The sequence below is a fragment of the Gracilinanus agilis genome, chromosome 4 (genome assembly GCF_016433145.1).
Source record: "Gracilinanus agilis isolate LMUSP501 chromosome 4, AgileGrace, whole genome shotgun sequence".
Lineage (NCBI taxonomy): Eukaryota > Metazoa > Chordata > Mammalia > Didelphimorphia > Didelphidae > Gracilinanus > Gracilinanus agilis.
In genome coordinates this window covers 126,109,694-126,124,443 of record NC_058133.1, presented here as the reverse complement: position 1 = coordinate 126,124,443, position 14,750 = coordinate 126,109,694, and the positions used below count along the sequence as shown (strand labels likewise).

Here is a 14,750-nt window from a genome sequence, read left to right as displayed (position 1 = left end):
AGGTTTAAAGTTTACTAGAAATAGAGAGGTCAAATGGTTTATGCATGGTCACAAAGATTAAGTGTCAAAGGTAGGTCTTCCCAATTTCCAACTCCAAGTCCATTTCTCTATCAACTATGCAATATTGTTTCATACACACAAACACACACATGCATATACATATATATGCCATATGCACATATATGGCATAATGGATAAAGTACTTGGCCTGAGTCAGAATGACTCATCTTTATGACTTCAGATCTGATATAATACACTTACCAGCAAGTTATTTAACTTTGCCTCAATTTCCTCATTTGTAATATGAACTAGAGAAGGAAATGACAAATTACTCCAGTATCTTTGCCAAGAAAACAACAATTGCACACATACACATACATATATACACACATATGTATATAAATGTTTTTATATATATGGGAAAATTCTATCTTTCAGAACAGATTGAAAAATGTTATTGGTTCCATGTATTTGGCATCCGGTTAACAATATCTATTGTATTTGTGGCAAAATTCTTTTTTTTTCATTGTCTGAAATAGGGGTAGCACAGATTCTGAACCTGTACAAACTATTCATTCCACTGGTTGATCAACAAGCATTTTCTAATTGCTTCCTATATGCTAGGTACTATATACTGAGGAACCAAAGACAAAAATGAAAGACTCTCCTTCAGAAAGTGTACATTCTATTAGAGGAAGCAACATATCCATATATAAGTAAACACAAAGAACATGGAAATAAGTACAAGGTAATGGCAGGTTGGGGAGAGGGGGCTACTAGCTGCTAGGGATATTAGAAAAAGTTTAATGTATGAAGTGGCCTTTTAGCTAAGCTTCAAAGGAAGTTAGAGATTCTAAGAGTCACAGAGGAAGATGGATGGGGGACTAACTGTCAATGGGCATTTGCCAAGCACTGTGCTAAGAGCTGGGGATAAAAAAGAATGAAAAATAATCCTTGCCTTCAAGGAGCTAATGGAAGAGATAGCAAGCAAACAAATATGTACAAACAACTTATATACAGCTTAAATTGGAATTAAATGAAAAGGAAGGGCCTAGAATTAAGAGAAGTTGGGAAACGTTTACTGTAAAAAATGAGATTTTGGTTAGGATTTTTTAAAAAAGGCTGAAGAAAAAGGGGCTTGATGGGACACATACAAACATGTGGAAATGGGAAATAGAAAGTCATATGTGAGAGACAGTAAGTAAGACTAAATTGGTGGGTCTTCACTGTGTATAATAGGAAATGATGTGTAATAAGCCAGAAAAGAAAGGATGGAATGGGACTATAAAGAGGTTTAATGCCAAACAAAGGTTTTATATTTTATCTTAAAAGTGATAAACTACTGGAATTCTCTGAGCAGAAGCCAGACATGGTCAGGTGTGTGCTCTAGAAATATCCCTTTGGCAACTATAGAGGAGACCTAAAATAATTCTAACCATTTGCATGGAATATTCTTTTTCCTTATTCACAAAACCCAACCAGTTCTTATTGGTGAAGAAAACAATGACTTTAAATTTTTTGTACGGACTAAGTATCCATCTGGACAGAACCTGCATGAATCATCCAGTAGTTGAGAAAACAATGTATTTGAAGTCTGAGAACTTGGGTTCAAGATGTGACCTATATTATTGACTACTTAGGTCAGCTGGGTTAGTCACCTTATCCTCTCTGAGCTTCCGTTTCTTCCTTTGCAAAATAAGTAGATTTGACTATCTACTTGGCTTCTGAGGTCCAACTTCGAATCTATGATCCTATGAGTTTTATTAGGAAGATTAAAAGCCATTCTATATGTAGCTTCACATCAGAAAGGGCAATGAAATTCAGGACACCTCCTTAAACCAGATGAACATGGTAATGTTGCCTGCCTCTGTCTAGTCTATTATAAGTCTCTCTCAAATTGCATTCTTAATATTGTCATTATTGTGTAAGAAAGCTCATTCTTACAACTTATATGAAAGTTATATTTTCTTCAATTTTTATGTAGAATTTGTATTAATATGAACACGATCCCAAATTAAAGTCTTCATTTAGCCTATTACATATATAAATACTGTGGATGTCTACATTTCTTCAAAATTTTCAATGTAGAAGCAATATGTGTGGGTATCACATACATTCACACATATATGTTACATATATGTGTGTGTGTGTGTATATATATATATTTGTATGATTATAGTTGGTTTTTTTTTCAATAAGGTGAGAATCCTGGCACAAGGGAGTGAAATTGATCACATTTTTTTAAAGTGAGGTATACATTCCGCTGGAATTACAAATATGACATTGGGAATCTTTGGAAGAAATACATGACATGGGGAGTGGAATGAGGTTTACCACTGGGTAGAAAAGCTGTGTCTATTCTCAAACACCAAGCACTATGGTCAAAAACTGTTTGTGGGGTTTTGGGGGAATCCAGCACATTTCAGGAGCAAATGAATAATGTCTTGTACAGTCTTAAAATAGGTACACAAAAGCCTTTCCTCTGAATTAGTCATTGTTCTTTCCTTTCTACCAGTAAAAATTGTTTAGATTTTGTGAATAAGTGAAGAGTATTTCTTGTCGGAAGTGTAGGTCTACATAGCTATCAAAAGAACATATTTCTAAAGCATAAGAACAAATGTACAGTACTGCAAACTATAAAATACTATGTAAATATTACCAATAATAATTATTAGTAAGTTTATAAGATTGAGAACTGGAAGGGACTTTAGAGATTACATAATACAGGCTATTCAATTTAAAGATGACGAAACTGATAAAGAGACTTGCCTACATCACAGAAATATTGGATTGTAGAAAACTACAATCTGTACTGAGGTTTTCTAACCCCAAAGACTGCTTATGCTCCCATCCAGTCCTTGAGCAGCATAACACAACAATTTGAAAAACACAATCTTTTTTTAAAAATCAAGTTTTAAATGTCGTATAATTCCTCCTATTTGAGAATAGGATTCATGACACAAAAGTTTTCTGTGCTATCAGAGGAAAGCCACATCCATGTACAATTGAAATAATTTATTTACCACTAAAGCACCACAAAAACAGTCATACAATGTGATAATATACAGAGTAATCGGTCACCAAAATACAAAACAGCTGTTCTTATGTTCCATTTTAAAAAAACATGCCAACCATACAATTGTATTGCTTCTTTTAACACACAGAAAATGTTGCCCTAACCCAACCCATGGTGCTAACATTTCCCCTGTTCCTTTCCCTCCACCCCATGTTCATATTTGCTAAAAGGGAATAAATGCCTAACAGAAGCCTCAAATGAAAAGATTCTGGAGATTTAAAATAGAGCATTTAAAATATTATCAGTGCATCCATGAGGAAAGATTTATAAAAACACTTCATCCTATCTGAAGAGAAAATACCTACAGAAATAAAAACTCACTACATAGAATTTAAAGAAAAATGGAAAGAGAAAAAAAAACACTCAAATCTGGCATTGGGCTGCATACAGTACACATCAAGTATAGGTTTACCATTATGGCATCCTCTTCTGGTGCATTACTATTTTTCAAACTTTTCAAGAAATCTCTTCATTTTAAACCCAAAGACAAGGAAGCTTAGAAGAGGGAAGAGGGAATTAAAATTTTCCCTTTTGATATCTGCCATTTTCATAATGTTGCTGCCCACATTTTATTTTGGTGTTTCAGCTAGATCAGTAGTTGCTTTATCAATCCATTGACACTGACCAATGCTTAGGACACACAGAGGTGCAGCTAATAGTGTCTTGCTTGAAGTACCTAACAACCTACATTAATGTGAGCCAATGCAATCCAAGCCTAAGAAAGAGATGACCCTCACTCCAAAGGGCTCCATTTGTAAATAAAGAATTTAGCTTCTCTTGGAGTATACAAAGAACATCAGGAACAACCATTCACTTTGATAAAATAAACCAAACTAGCTATTTATATGCTGGTCTAGGTTTTGTTGTTTGTTGGGGTTTTTTATGGAAAAAAATAAAAAGAAAGGAAAGTATATTTCAAATTTATTTTCCCCTGAAAATTCAAAATTTGATTAAAACCGAAGATATTTCCTAGGAGCTGTCTACCCTTTATGCAAACAATATAAAAAGTGGAATATGTGAAAATATTGATTTAACCAAGTTAAGAGACACCTATTTACTCAGCCATCAACTTCAGTCAGATCCTTAAGACCCTTACGCAAAACATTTCACCCTGTCCATATCTATTTGTCTAACACTCTTTCTATAATCTCCTAAAAGTCTCCGGAGTGGACTTTTAAAATTTAGAACTGCTTAGTAATTTGTAGTTATAGCCAAGGAGATTAAAAAGTTCTGTAATTTCAATAAATGTTGGATCTGCTGGTACAGGAACTCTCTCTCCACCAAAGCAGATGGGTAACCCATCTATGATTAGTAGGTAAGTTCTAGGAAGTCGATGCAGGCAAATAGAGGTTCAGGGACTTGCCATGGGCCATAATACTAAAATGTATTGCAGAGTGGATTTGAACCCAGGTCTTCCTGATTCCAGGGCCAGAAGTCTTATCTCCTAGGCCATGTTGTCTCATTATCCATGGATAAAGAAAAAACAATGAACTTAAATCTATTCTTTTTTTTGTAAAAGAAAAAAGACAAGTGGAGTCAGGTAGCTTATGTCATAATGCTGAACAATATACAAAGCACATGTATAGCAAATATCATATAAACATGTATTTGTAGTGCAAGTAAAAAATATAGGGACTCTACTCATACTGGCCAGCTAGAGGGAAACATAATATTCTGGGTGATCCCCAAAAAAGAGCCCCAAATTTAAATTCAAAGTTATAGTTGACAGTATTACAGAATACAAAAATACGGTGAAAATTTACACATTACACGTAAAGTACTTAAAGGTTTTTTTTAATAGTTTACAACAGAGATCTACAGATATGTTTCCAATTAAGCTGGCTTTATTACCCACCTATTGTAATACTATAGGTATGGTTATAGATACCAAAAAGAAGGAAAAAAATCCCATAGCATAGCTATACAGCAACACATTAAGTAAAGTCTGACGACTAGACCAGTATATGTCAAAACATTTCAACATTTCATTGGTTTTACTAAACTGACATTTGAATCACTTATAGTAAAAAAAAAATCTTACGGACTTATCTTTCAGGCTAAAGATTTCCTTTATTAATGAGCTTTATTCAGTATCTTAAACCTTACAAGAAGCTTCCTTAGACATCTGGCATATGAAATACGTGTTTGGGTTTTGTTTTGTTTTTTCTTTTTTTGTCTCAAGTCAGACTTTCTTAGTCATGTAATCACTAAATTCAGTTTTTACTCCACTATGTGGCTTTTTTTTTAAATTTCCCCCCACCCCTGGCTTGTCAGAGTTCAAGTTCCCTAAGCCTTCCATCCTCAGGTTTCTGGCCTTTGATTTGGTCTCCTCTTCATCCACCAGTTTTTGCTTTCTGAGGGCCACAAAATGTTCATTGTATAGTTACACACAAATAAATAATGCACTGTTAAGTCTACATCTAAAAGAAATGGGAAAGGGGCTTATTGCATAGCAATACAGAGAAATCAAGTGAGGCGTGGGACAGGACAGGTACATACAACAACTCCACTTAATGGGTTTTTCCTGTTTTTTTCCTTTCACATAGTTAACACTAAACAAATTTTTTCCAGTGTTTATTTTTTCTTTAAAAAAAAAAAAGGTTTTGCTTCTTGTCTATCTCACTATTGGAGAAGGTGAAATGTAGAATAAGGCCTTCAACTTTTTGTTTGTTTCGGATGCCAGTTTTAAAAAACAAAGAACCAAACTTCCAAAGTGTTCATACTAGTACCGCTTTTTCTTTTCTTTTCTTTTTTTTTATTTTTTTAACACTGATGAACTGAGGCTCTCTCTTTTCTTTTTTTTTCACTTGGTATGAATGTCCTTTTCATTGTGATCATTATCATCATCATCATCATCATCATCATTGTAATCATCCTTATCTGCTTCCAAGATTTTTAGCTGCATTTGCAAGATTTGACAATCATGTTGGAAAGCTGTTCAATCTTGGGTGTTTTGCCTACGTAGTAGAGGATGGTGAGAGGTTCTAAATCCTGGGACACACAGCAAGGAGACGCTGATGCTTCTGGATTTATGGTGTTATATAAGCTGAGAACCTGCAAGGGGAATGAGAAGTTGTGAAAAAATAAAATGGGAAGAGGAAGGGATGAAAGACATTAGTAGATGGTGTAGAGAACTAAAAAGTGACCTTATGGATAACTCAAAGAACTTATTTCAGTCTTATATTATATTATTACAAATCTTTGTCAAGAATTCTAAATTTTGCAATTTGCTCTCCCTCCCTATGCTATCCATACCAATATTAGGCTACATGTATGTGCAAAGGGTGAATTGGCTACTTTTCACTGAATATCTTTGGTGACCATCTCAGCAATTCATTTTTGCAATATTGATCAGATTGAACAAAATCATGAAATCAATGCTTTTCTTATCTTTTCTCAAGAAGCTTTCCCTCAAGAAACTTGGTGTCCTTATGATCACTTCTTTTCTATACATTTTCTCAGTACTTACTGCTAATGAGTGGGGTAAAAGCTTACATTTGGTCCTAAGCTTTTTTATAACTGCACTGTGGTTTTTTTTCCTTCCATGTTCATACATTTTTCCACTTAAATTATGAACTTCTGGAGGGCAGACATCTAGCTTTTATTATCTTCTCCTCCTAGAGTAGGGTTCTCTCTGAGATATATACATAAATATGTGGATATATCATAAGCACTCATGTTTATGGAATGAATAAATATATCTTCTTTGCCACAGCTTAACATGACAGACTTTTAAGTCATTTTTGGATACAGAGCAAAACCCCTTTCTGTAGAGTTGGAATACTGCCAGAATGAGGAAGCACAGTATTATGAATGAACACTGGATTCGTCACGTTAGGCTCTGAGTTCCAAAGCCAGCACCGTTATTATCTGTGTGACTTTGGGCTGGGCTTTGAAGATCCCTGGGCCTCACTTAAAAATTCAAGGTCAAACTAAATGATCTCCAAACTCTAAATCTTCTGTCAGCTTCCTGTTAAATGAATTATGTGATCTGATTCCTAGTTTCACTTTAAAGTTTTCAGAGAGAGATTTCTTTCAGTTTTCATAAAATGTTAGCACAAACATACATCAAGAGAACAGCAGGAAGGCTCCTTACTGCCCAGTTTTTCTTTTCTATTGATTTCTTTAAAATCACATAAAATCACATGCAAAAAAGTCTTCCATGTGAGAGGGAAAGGAGAAAGAGAAGGAAGGGAAGATTAGAGAGCTAACCATGAAATCAAAGGAAGGTCCAATTTCTATAACTAACACTATACTTTTGATTCCACACTATATTCACTTGGACATTCACTAAGAGAAGTCTATAGGTGATGAAATATAGGCATTTCCAAGAATGCCATTAATGTGTAAGTTAAATACTAATTGATCTTTTCTTCAAAGATTCCATGTAGCTTTTCAGCCTCAGACAGAAGTTCTGTTCAGCTCTGCAACACTAACTACTTTATTAAACTCCCTCTGACTTCTTGGAGAACTGTCCAAACCACATCCTTGTGACCATGATAGTTTATTCTTCCTTCTCCTTGAAAAACAAGAACAATTCCCAATTTCCCACACTATGTATAGGTATTAAGATTCTGAACAATGTCTCTACCTGGCAATTCAGACTAGTCTAAACTGCTGTTCCTGCTCCCCGACAAGTCTGTCCAAATGGGACTCAGACAAAAGGAAGAGAATGTATGAGAATCTTTTGAGGCTGAGGACTCAGTTACCTTGGAATGTCCAAATCTACTTGTTATAATAAGAACAGCACAAAGATCAGGATTTGAATTCAGGTCTTCCCAATTCAAAGTCAAGTACTACATTCTCTGCACCACCTTAAATGTCAGTCCAAAGTTTCAGAATACAGATGAATGACTGGAAGTCATAGTTGTTTGTCTGATGTCAGACAGAATTAGATCCCTAAAACCATTTCATTTATCAGCAAGAACTGATATTGGTAGTTCTGGAGGATATTACTAGGATAGGTAACTTCCAAATTCTTGGAAAACCTATAGATTCATATTTCTCTTTTGGATATTTTATGCATGTTTTCTGGCAGCAAATTCACCTTCCTATTCAGTACTCTAGGTTATTCCAATAACATCTCTTAATCAGGAAGAATTGCAAAGGTAATGATGGAGAAAAGATAATAATAATGATGTTTAAATATCTTTTAAAGTTTGCAAAGCACATCATAAGCATTACCATTTTTTAGTTTCTTATCAACCTTTCAGATGCCAGTTATCCTCATTTTCACAGACAAGTAAGTTGAGGTTCAGAGATTAAGTGGATTCACCAAAGTTACTCAGCTAGTGATAGAGGCTGGTTTTGAACTCAGGTGTGCTCTTGTCATCTCCAAGTTGAGCACTCGTCTCTACCACATCATATTATCTGTCTAACCTAGCTCTTCCAGAGGTTGGTAGAGACACTAGAAGACCCAGACAGGAGGAACGATATAAAAGACCAAGAGAAAAAGCCCGGGGATGCATGTTAAGGGACTTGGCACTGCCTCAGTCTAATGATTCAATTTTGAACAAATCACCTAAACTCTCTGAACTTCAGTTTCTCTTCTATAAAATGAAAAAAAAAATACCAGGATGAAATGACCTCTGCCAACCAGTTTAGCTGATAATTTCTTTGATTCTAAGGACAAAATAATATTAGCATAATGCTTTGTGAACTTTAAAGTGCTATGTAAATGCTATTATTATTAATTATTACCAGGCACTAGAAAGTATAAATGGAGAATACAGAGGCTTTCCTAAGTATATACACGGCAAAGACAAGACTATAGATTAGAATCCATAGAACCTAATCTGTTTCTCAGCCTTCTCCTTTCCCAAGTCAGCTATCTGTTCGGAGGTAGTATGCATAGTCAATCAGATGCTAGACCTCTGCTTAGAAAAACTTGTGTTAAAATCTTACTTCTGACATTTACCAGCTGTGTGATTGTGGGCAAGTTATTTAATCGAAGACTCAGTTGCTTCTTCTACATAATGGGGGTGATAATACTTTCAGCAATTACTCACTAGTTTTTTGTGAGGCTTAAACTGGATAATCTATATAGTGTCCCAAAAGTCTTAGTTCTATTTTTTAATCTAAAACTTAAAACTATTTAAATATAAATAATCTCAAATATAATAATTGAGTCTTAGTTGTTTAGCACTATTTAACAGAGAATAAATATTACAAATAATATTTATAGTAAATGATATAAGCTTATATTATATAATCATTATAAGTAATGTAATAAAAAATAATAGCCTCAAATACAATAATTGTCTCAAAAGTCTTAGTTCAATTTTAAGTTAATTAAAGCTTAAAAGACTTTTGAGACTATTATTATTAAGCTTTCTAAACTTAAAACTGAAGTATAACAATTTGGTGCCTCCTGCATAAAGTGCTTTGCAAACTTTCAAATGATAAGCAGGCATAAATTATTATTTTCTTGACTTAAGTCACTAGATAACTGGGAAATAATCACTCTAATTGGAGTATGTAAACTTAGAAATAAAAACATTTAACAAATCATTATGAGGACAAATTACCATCCCGCTTTCACATAATAAATATTTCCTCTTATTGTTTTTTGTCTGTAACGCCATGCTATTTGTTCACCCTTTTATTAAAAAACTACTTGGAGGGTACCTACAATTTATATAAGAGAATCCTGAGAGCCTTCACTTCACCCTCAATGAGTTTAAAAACTGTTTTTAAGGGGACAAACCTTATATAACTTTCCAAAGGCAGAGTGTGGTCAGGTGAACTCATAATGATTTCTCATTTATGGAAATTTCATATCTTTTTGCCCATAAATAACAAATTCCTCCAGCATCCATCCATGAATGGTAGTATACCTGGTGCCACTCTGACCAGAAATCATGTGGAAATGCCATCATCCTGTGTGTCTAAACTCTATCCAATGATTCCCAAAGTGGGTGCCACTGCCCCCTGGTGGGTGCTGCAGTGATTAGAGGAGCAGTGATGGCCACAGGTGCATTTATCTTTCCTATTAATTGCTATTAAAATTTTAAAAAAATTAATTTCCAGGGGTGCTAAGTAATATTTTTTCTGGAAAGGGCTGGTAGGCCAAAAAAGTTTGGGAACCACTGCTCTATGCCAACAGTATCAAAGTCAAATAGAAATGGGGTTCACTAAACCATAACTAAGGATCCCCACAGGATATAAAATCAACTTAGAAAACCACATATTAACATTAACTATGTGCTATTGTTTTATTTATTTTGTTAGCTATTTCTCCATCACATTTTAATCAAACTTGGGCACGCTTAGGAATAACGTAGGCGGAATAGTCACACCTCTGCTGTGGGCTTTCCATAACTTTACAAGCAAGTTCTCAAGGTAGTAAAAGACTTACTCTGCTGTGCTGAGTATCTGAACTCCATAAATATGGGCAGGCACCAGCACAGAAATTAGCATTGTACCCCTTGGGTTCATGTATCCATTTCCATCCAAGGTCTCTCTTGAAATCAATATAAAGTGGACGCAGGCAACAATTATCCTGTACATTCCTGTTGAGAGAAAAAGAGTAGACCGAGATATTAGAATAAAAAAGAAAAAGAAAAGAAAAGAACTACAGGTCTTCAGGGTTTTGCTGTGATCTAGAGTGATCATATTAGTTCACTACACAATGTTTTATGCCTTGAGCCCTAAATCTGACTAATCTAAACCCAGGCCACGATGATCAAACTTTTATTCTCAATTTCCTGTCAGACAATAGCAGAGAAAAGGTTGGGGAAAAACAAACTCTCTGCAATTCTGCACAGAGGCAATTTTCAAATTAGGTCAATCAACAAGCACTTATCTTATGTGTACTAGATACTAGGTACTGGGTATACAAAAAGAAGGGATAGTCTCTACCTTAAAGAAGCTTACATTCTATAAAATACTAGCATATTTTTTAAACTCTTACTTTTTTTTATTAAAACCCTTGCCTTCTGTGTTAGAATCAATACCGTGTATTGGTTCCAAGGCAGAAGAGTGGTAAGGACTAGGCAATGGGAGATTGAGTGACTTGCTCAGGATCACACAGCTAGGAAGTACGTGAGGCCAGATTTGAACCCAGGATGCCTGGCTCTCAACCCACTGAGCCACCCAGCTGCCCCCTAACTCTTACTTTATTAGTAACAATTCTAAGATAAGAGGGCAGGGACTAAGCAAATGGAATTAAATGACGTGCCCAAGGTCACACAGCTAGGAAACATCTAAAGCCAAATTTGAACCCAGGTCCTTTTGACTCCAGGCCTGCCTCTCTGTCCATTGTGCTACCTAGCTACTCCTGGATCTAACATCTTAAAGAATTTTAGTCCCTTAGAGGCAGATGAGACCTCAAAGATCATCAAGGTCGGGGATCTTGACTGTCTTGGGGTCACAGACCCGTTTAGCAGTCTAGTGAAGTCTATAGAGTTCTTCTCAAAATTATACCTTTAAATAGTTAAAAATAATATACATAGAATTTACAAAGGATACTAATATTGAAACATAGTTATCAAAATACTTTTTAATATTTTATTTTCCTAAATTAAATATAAAAATAATTTTTAACATTCTTAAGTTCCAAATTCTCCTCCCCCTCCCTCCCCTGCCCTCTTTCTGGTAAGCAATCTAAAATCAATTTTAAATGTGCAAAAATGTAAACATTTTTTCCTCATTAGTCATTTTACCAAAATATTTCTAACCCAAGTTTACAGAGCCTAGGCTAAGAATCCCTGAGCTAGTATGACCTCCTTGTCTTACAGATGAGGAAACTGAGGCTCAGAGATGAAATAATTTGCCTAGATTCACATATTTACTCATGAAGGGCAAATGTTGTCCTTGTGAAACCTTCTGGGGACAAAGAATGTTAGGGCAGGCATGTGCCACCAAAGATGTGTATACCCACAGAGGGGTTGGTCTGGGTCTCAATTGAAATCTTTAGTAGTCAGAGTGTAAAATGAAATTAAATGGTTTGAGACCAATAATCACAATACTTATTCTGATGAGCAGGGTGAGAACTTGTTATCTCCCTGTGAGAAAATGCTGGGAATTCTAGATCCAAGAGGTCCCTTGTAAAGCATATTTGAATAGCATATTCCTCCTTCTACTGGAAATAACAAAGCAGATGACCCTGTAGTTCCTGTAGTGTGGATCATGAGAGATTCAAGTCTCGTCCCTATTTTTCTGGTATTTTTAACTAGGATTTTAACTCATCATCCAGTCACTTCCCATGTCAATTTTGAGAACAAACATGATTTTTACCCACTTCTTTCCATGTTCTCTGATCTGTCATAAATAAGGTAGCAAGAAAGATGACATCTTGATAAACCCAACCACACGTGTTGCTTTGGGTAAGTCATTTCTCCGGGCTCTTAGTTCCTCATTTGTAAAACAAGGGAGTTGAACTAGATGGTTCTAATTCTTAAGTACCTTTTGGCTCTTACTCCAAACATCTGGGGATAATTTCTTTTAAACAAGCCTGTATTGAGCATTTAGATGTCAAGTACTATACTAAGTATTTTATAAACATTATCCAATTTTGTGCTTACAGCAACCCTGGGAAACATGTGCTATTATCATCACCTCCATTTTAAAGATGAGGAAAGTGAGGCATGGGAAGATCAAATGAGTTGCTATGGGTCACAGACATAGTATGTGTCTGAGGCTGGCTTTGAACTCAGGTCTTCCAGACTCCAAGTTCAGGTCTCTATCCACAATGCCTACTAGCTGCCTATATACACCAGCAGCAAAAAGAAAGTTATTCCCTCTTCAGTCATAGATGAATCTGCAAGAGCATTTAAAGACAGAATTTTCTGCCTTCCACATCAGAAAGCACTGCTAGTAACCAAAAAGAAAGAAGACATTTACTTAGAGTTATTAAGAAGAAAGTTAATAAGACCTGTTTCTCTTTCATCTCTAGGCTAAGGAATAACTCAGAGGAAGCCAGAAATAAAATTTAGTTCAACAGATAGAAAAAGCAATTCGGAAGTTAACAGAAAAAAATGATTTTATTTTATTTTTGTTTTGTTTTGTTTTGTTTACCTAAAACAATAGGCGGCATCTAGCGCACGCTTCTTCCGCCGGCTTGACTGTTGCGACTCAAGTCTGTAGGAGGGTAACAACATTAGCAGGAGATGTGGGGTCTTCCCACTGTTTTTTTTCCTAGTGGACTTTACAGTTTTCAGATCACTGAAGGAGCCATCAATACCTTAAAAAAATGCATTTGGGTAATAAATATTTAGCTTTGATCTTCATTAATTATAATCAACCATCTTTATCTCTTTGATCATTGTCACAGACAGAAGGGAGAAGGATGAAACTGATGACAGGGTGCTATGCTTGTCCCCCATTGAGATGGATGTCATGCAATAGGACTTATCAAGGACACAGTCACCAACTAGCTTTCTAAGCAAGTTCTGTCTTGTTTTTTGGTTTGTTTGTTTGTTTCTTCTAAATTAGACTCTCTTCAATTGGAATTCCAATGCCATGAGCAGTGAGGATTGGAGAGAGAAATAATCATGTAGTAAGTTCTTATCCCACAAAACAAGGGTAACCTCCCAAGTATAGCTCAGTCAATACTCTGCTTGAGCTGTTCTCAGTTGTGCCCTGGCCAAAAGCATGGCAGTCCACCATGTTTGGATGCCCATGCCTGTCACATTTCACCCCAGGCTACCAAACCAAGAACGCTCTCCAGCAGAACACAAAGTACGCCTTACACTGAGGAGCAACAAGCTAAGTATGAGCAAAACAGAAGTCACCCTCACCTAGTGCTATTTTAGGTAAAGAAAGGGCTTTTTCATCAACTTTATGGCATCCTCAGCACTTTCCTGATTCCCTCTAAGGCTCTGAAACCTGAGCTCCCAGAGGCACAATCAAGAGATTGCTAGTTTAATCGTTTAATCTCAATGCTCCCAAGAATCATGACTAAGTTAGATGCTGACAGAAATCTTAAGGCCTTGGTAAAGGAAGGGATTTTTCCCTTAGCAAGGGCCACAAAGCCCTGCTGTGATCTTTCAAAGGGGCCATGAGAGCCTGAGTAGGAGCGGTTCATAAAAGGACAGCGACTTGCATGCCACATTATCTTGGAATTGGATTGACAAAGTCATAGATGCATGATTTAGATTGTATTTATGGGGTATGGGCAGTCTTGATCATTCAAGGTCCAATTGTTGAATCTGTGGATTATCTAAGCTGTTGGCTTCCCCCCACTACTCTGTGACTTTGGGGGGATTTTATTGATAATGTCCATATCAGGAGATAGAGAGAAGAAGGGAAATTGAGTCAAGGTATCCTTGTAATTTGATATAAACTTGTAAATATTGAGTAAGAAAGGAGTTGGAAGCCTAAGTACTTTTATGCTCCAAATCCCAAAGCCTTTTAAACTATTTTTTTTAATTTAAAATGTAACTGTTTTAACTATTAGTTCTGGAATAGTGGCACAGATTTAAATTCTGGTCTTTCAAATTGAATATCAGAAAAGATGGATGAAGAGAAAAAAAAAAACTTTAGCAAGTTACCTGCAAATCTTGCCTCTAATTCTTCACTTTTATTCGGTATGATGTAATTATTGGATGGTACAAAAGTGCAGCATGGGCAGTGTAAACTTATCTTAAATCCCAGGTTCCTGTCTGGAAAACATGAAGTCAGGGAAGTCATTCTTTTCCCCCCTTAACAACTCAGTCACTAAACATCTACCAAG

The 14,750-nt window shown here is 35.7% G+C and overlaps 1 protein-coding gene across 1 annotated transcript in view; it reads right to left on the bottom strand.

The window, feature by feature from the left end:
* Positions 1–5,088: 5,088 nt before the first annotated feature.
* TGFB2 (transforming growth factor beta 2) overlaps positions 5,089–14,750 on the bottom strand; it is a 104,528-nt gene continuing 94,866 nt past the window's right edge. Inside the window, exons 4-7 of the mRNA XM_044676903.1 lie at positions 14,569–14,679; positions 13,094–13,259; positions 10,434–10,587; positions 5,089–6,130 (exon numbers count right to left, since the gene is read on the bottom strand). Of these exons, the coding sequence (XP_044532838.1) occupies positions 5,972–6,130; positions 10,434–10,587; positions 13,094–13,259; positions 14,569–14,679 (590 nt within the window). The 3' untranslated portion in view covers positions 5,089–5,971. The remainder of the gene's footprint in view (positions 6,131–10,433; positions 10,588–13,093; positions 13,260–14,568; positions 14,680–14,750) is intronic.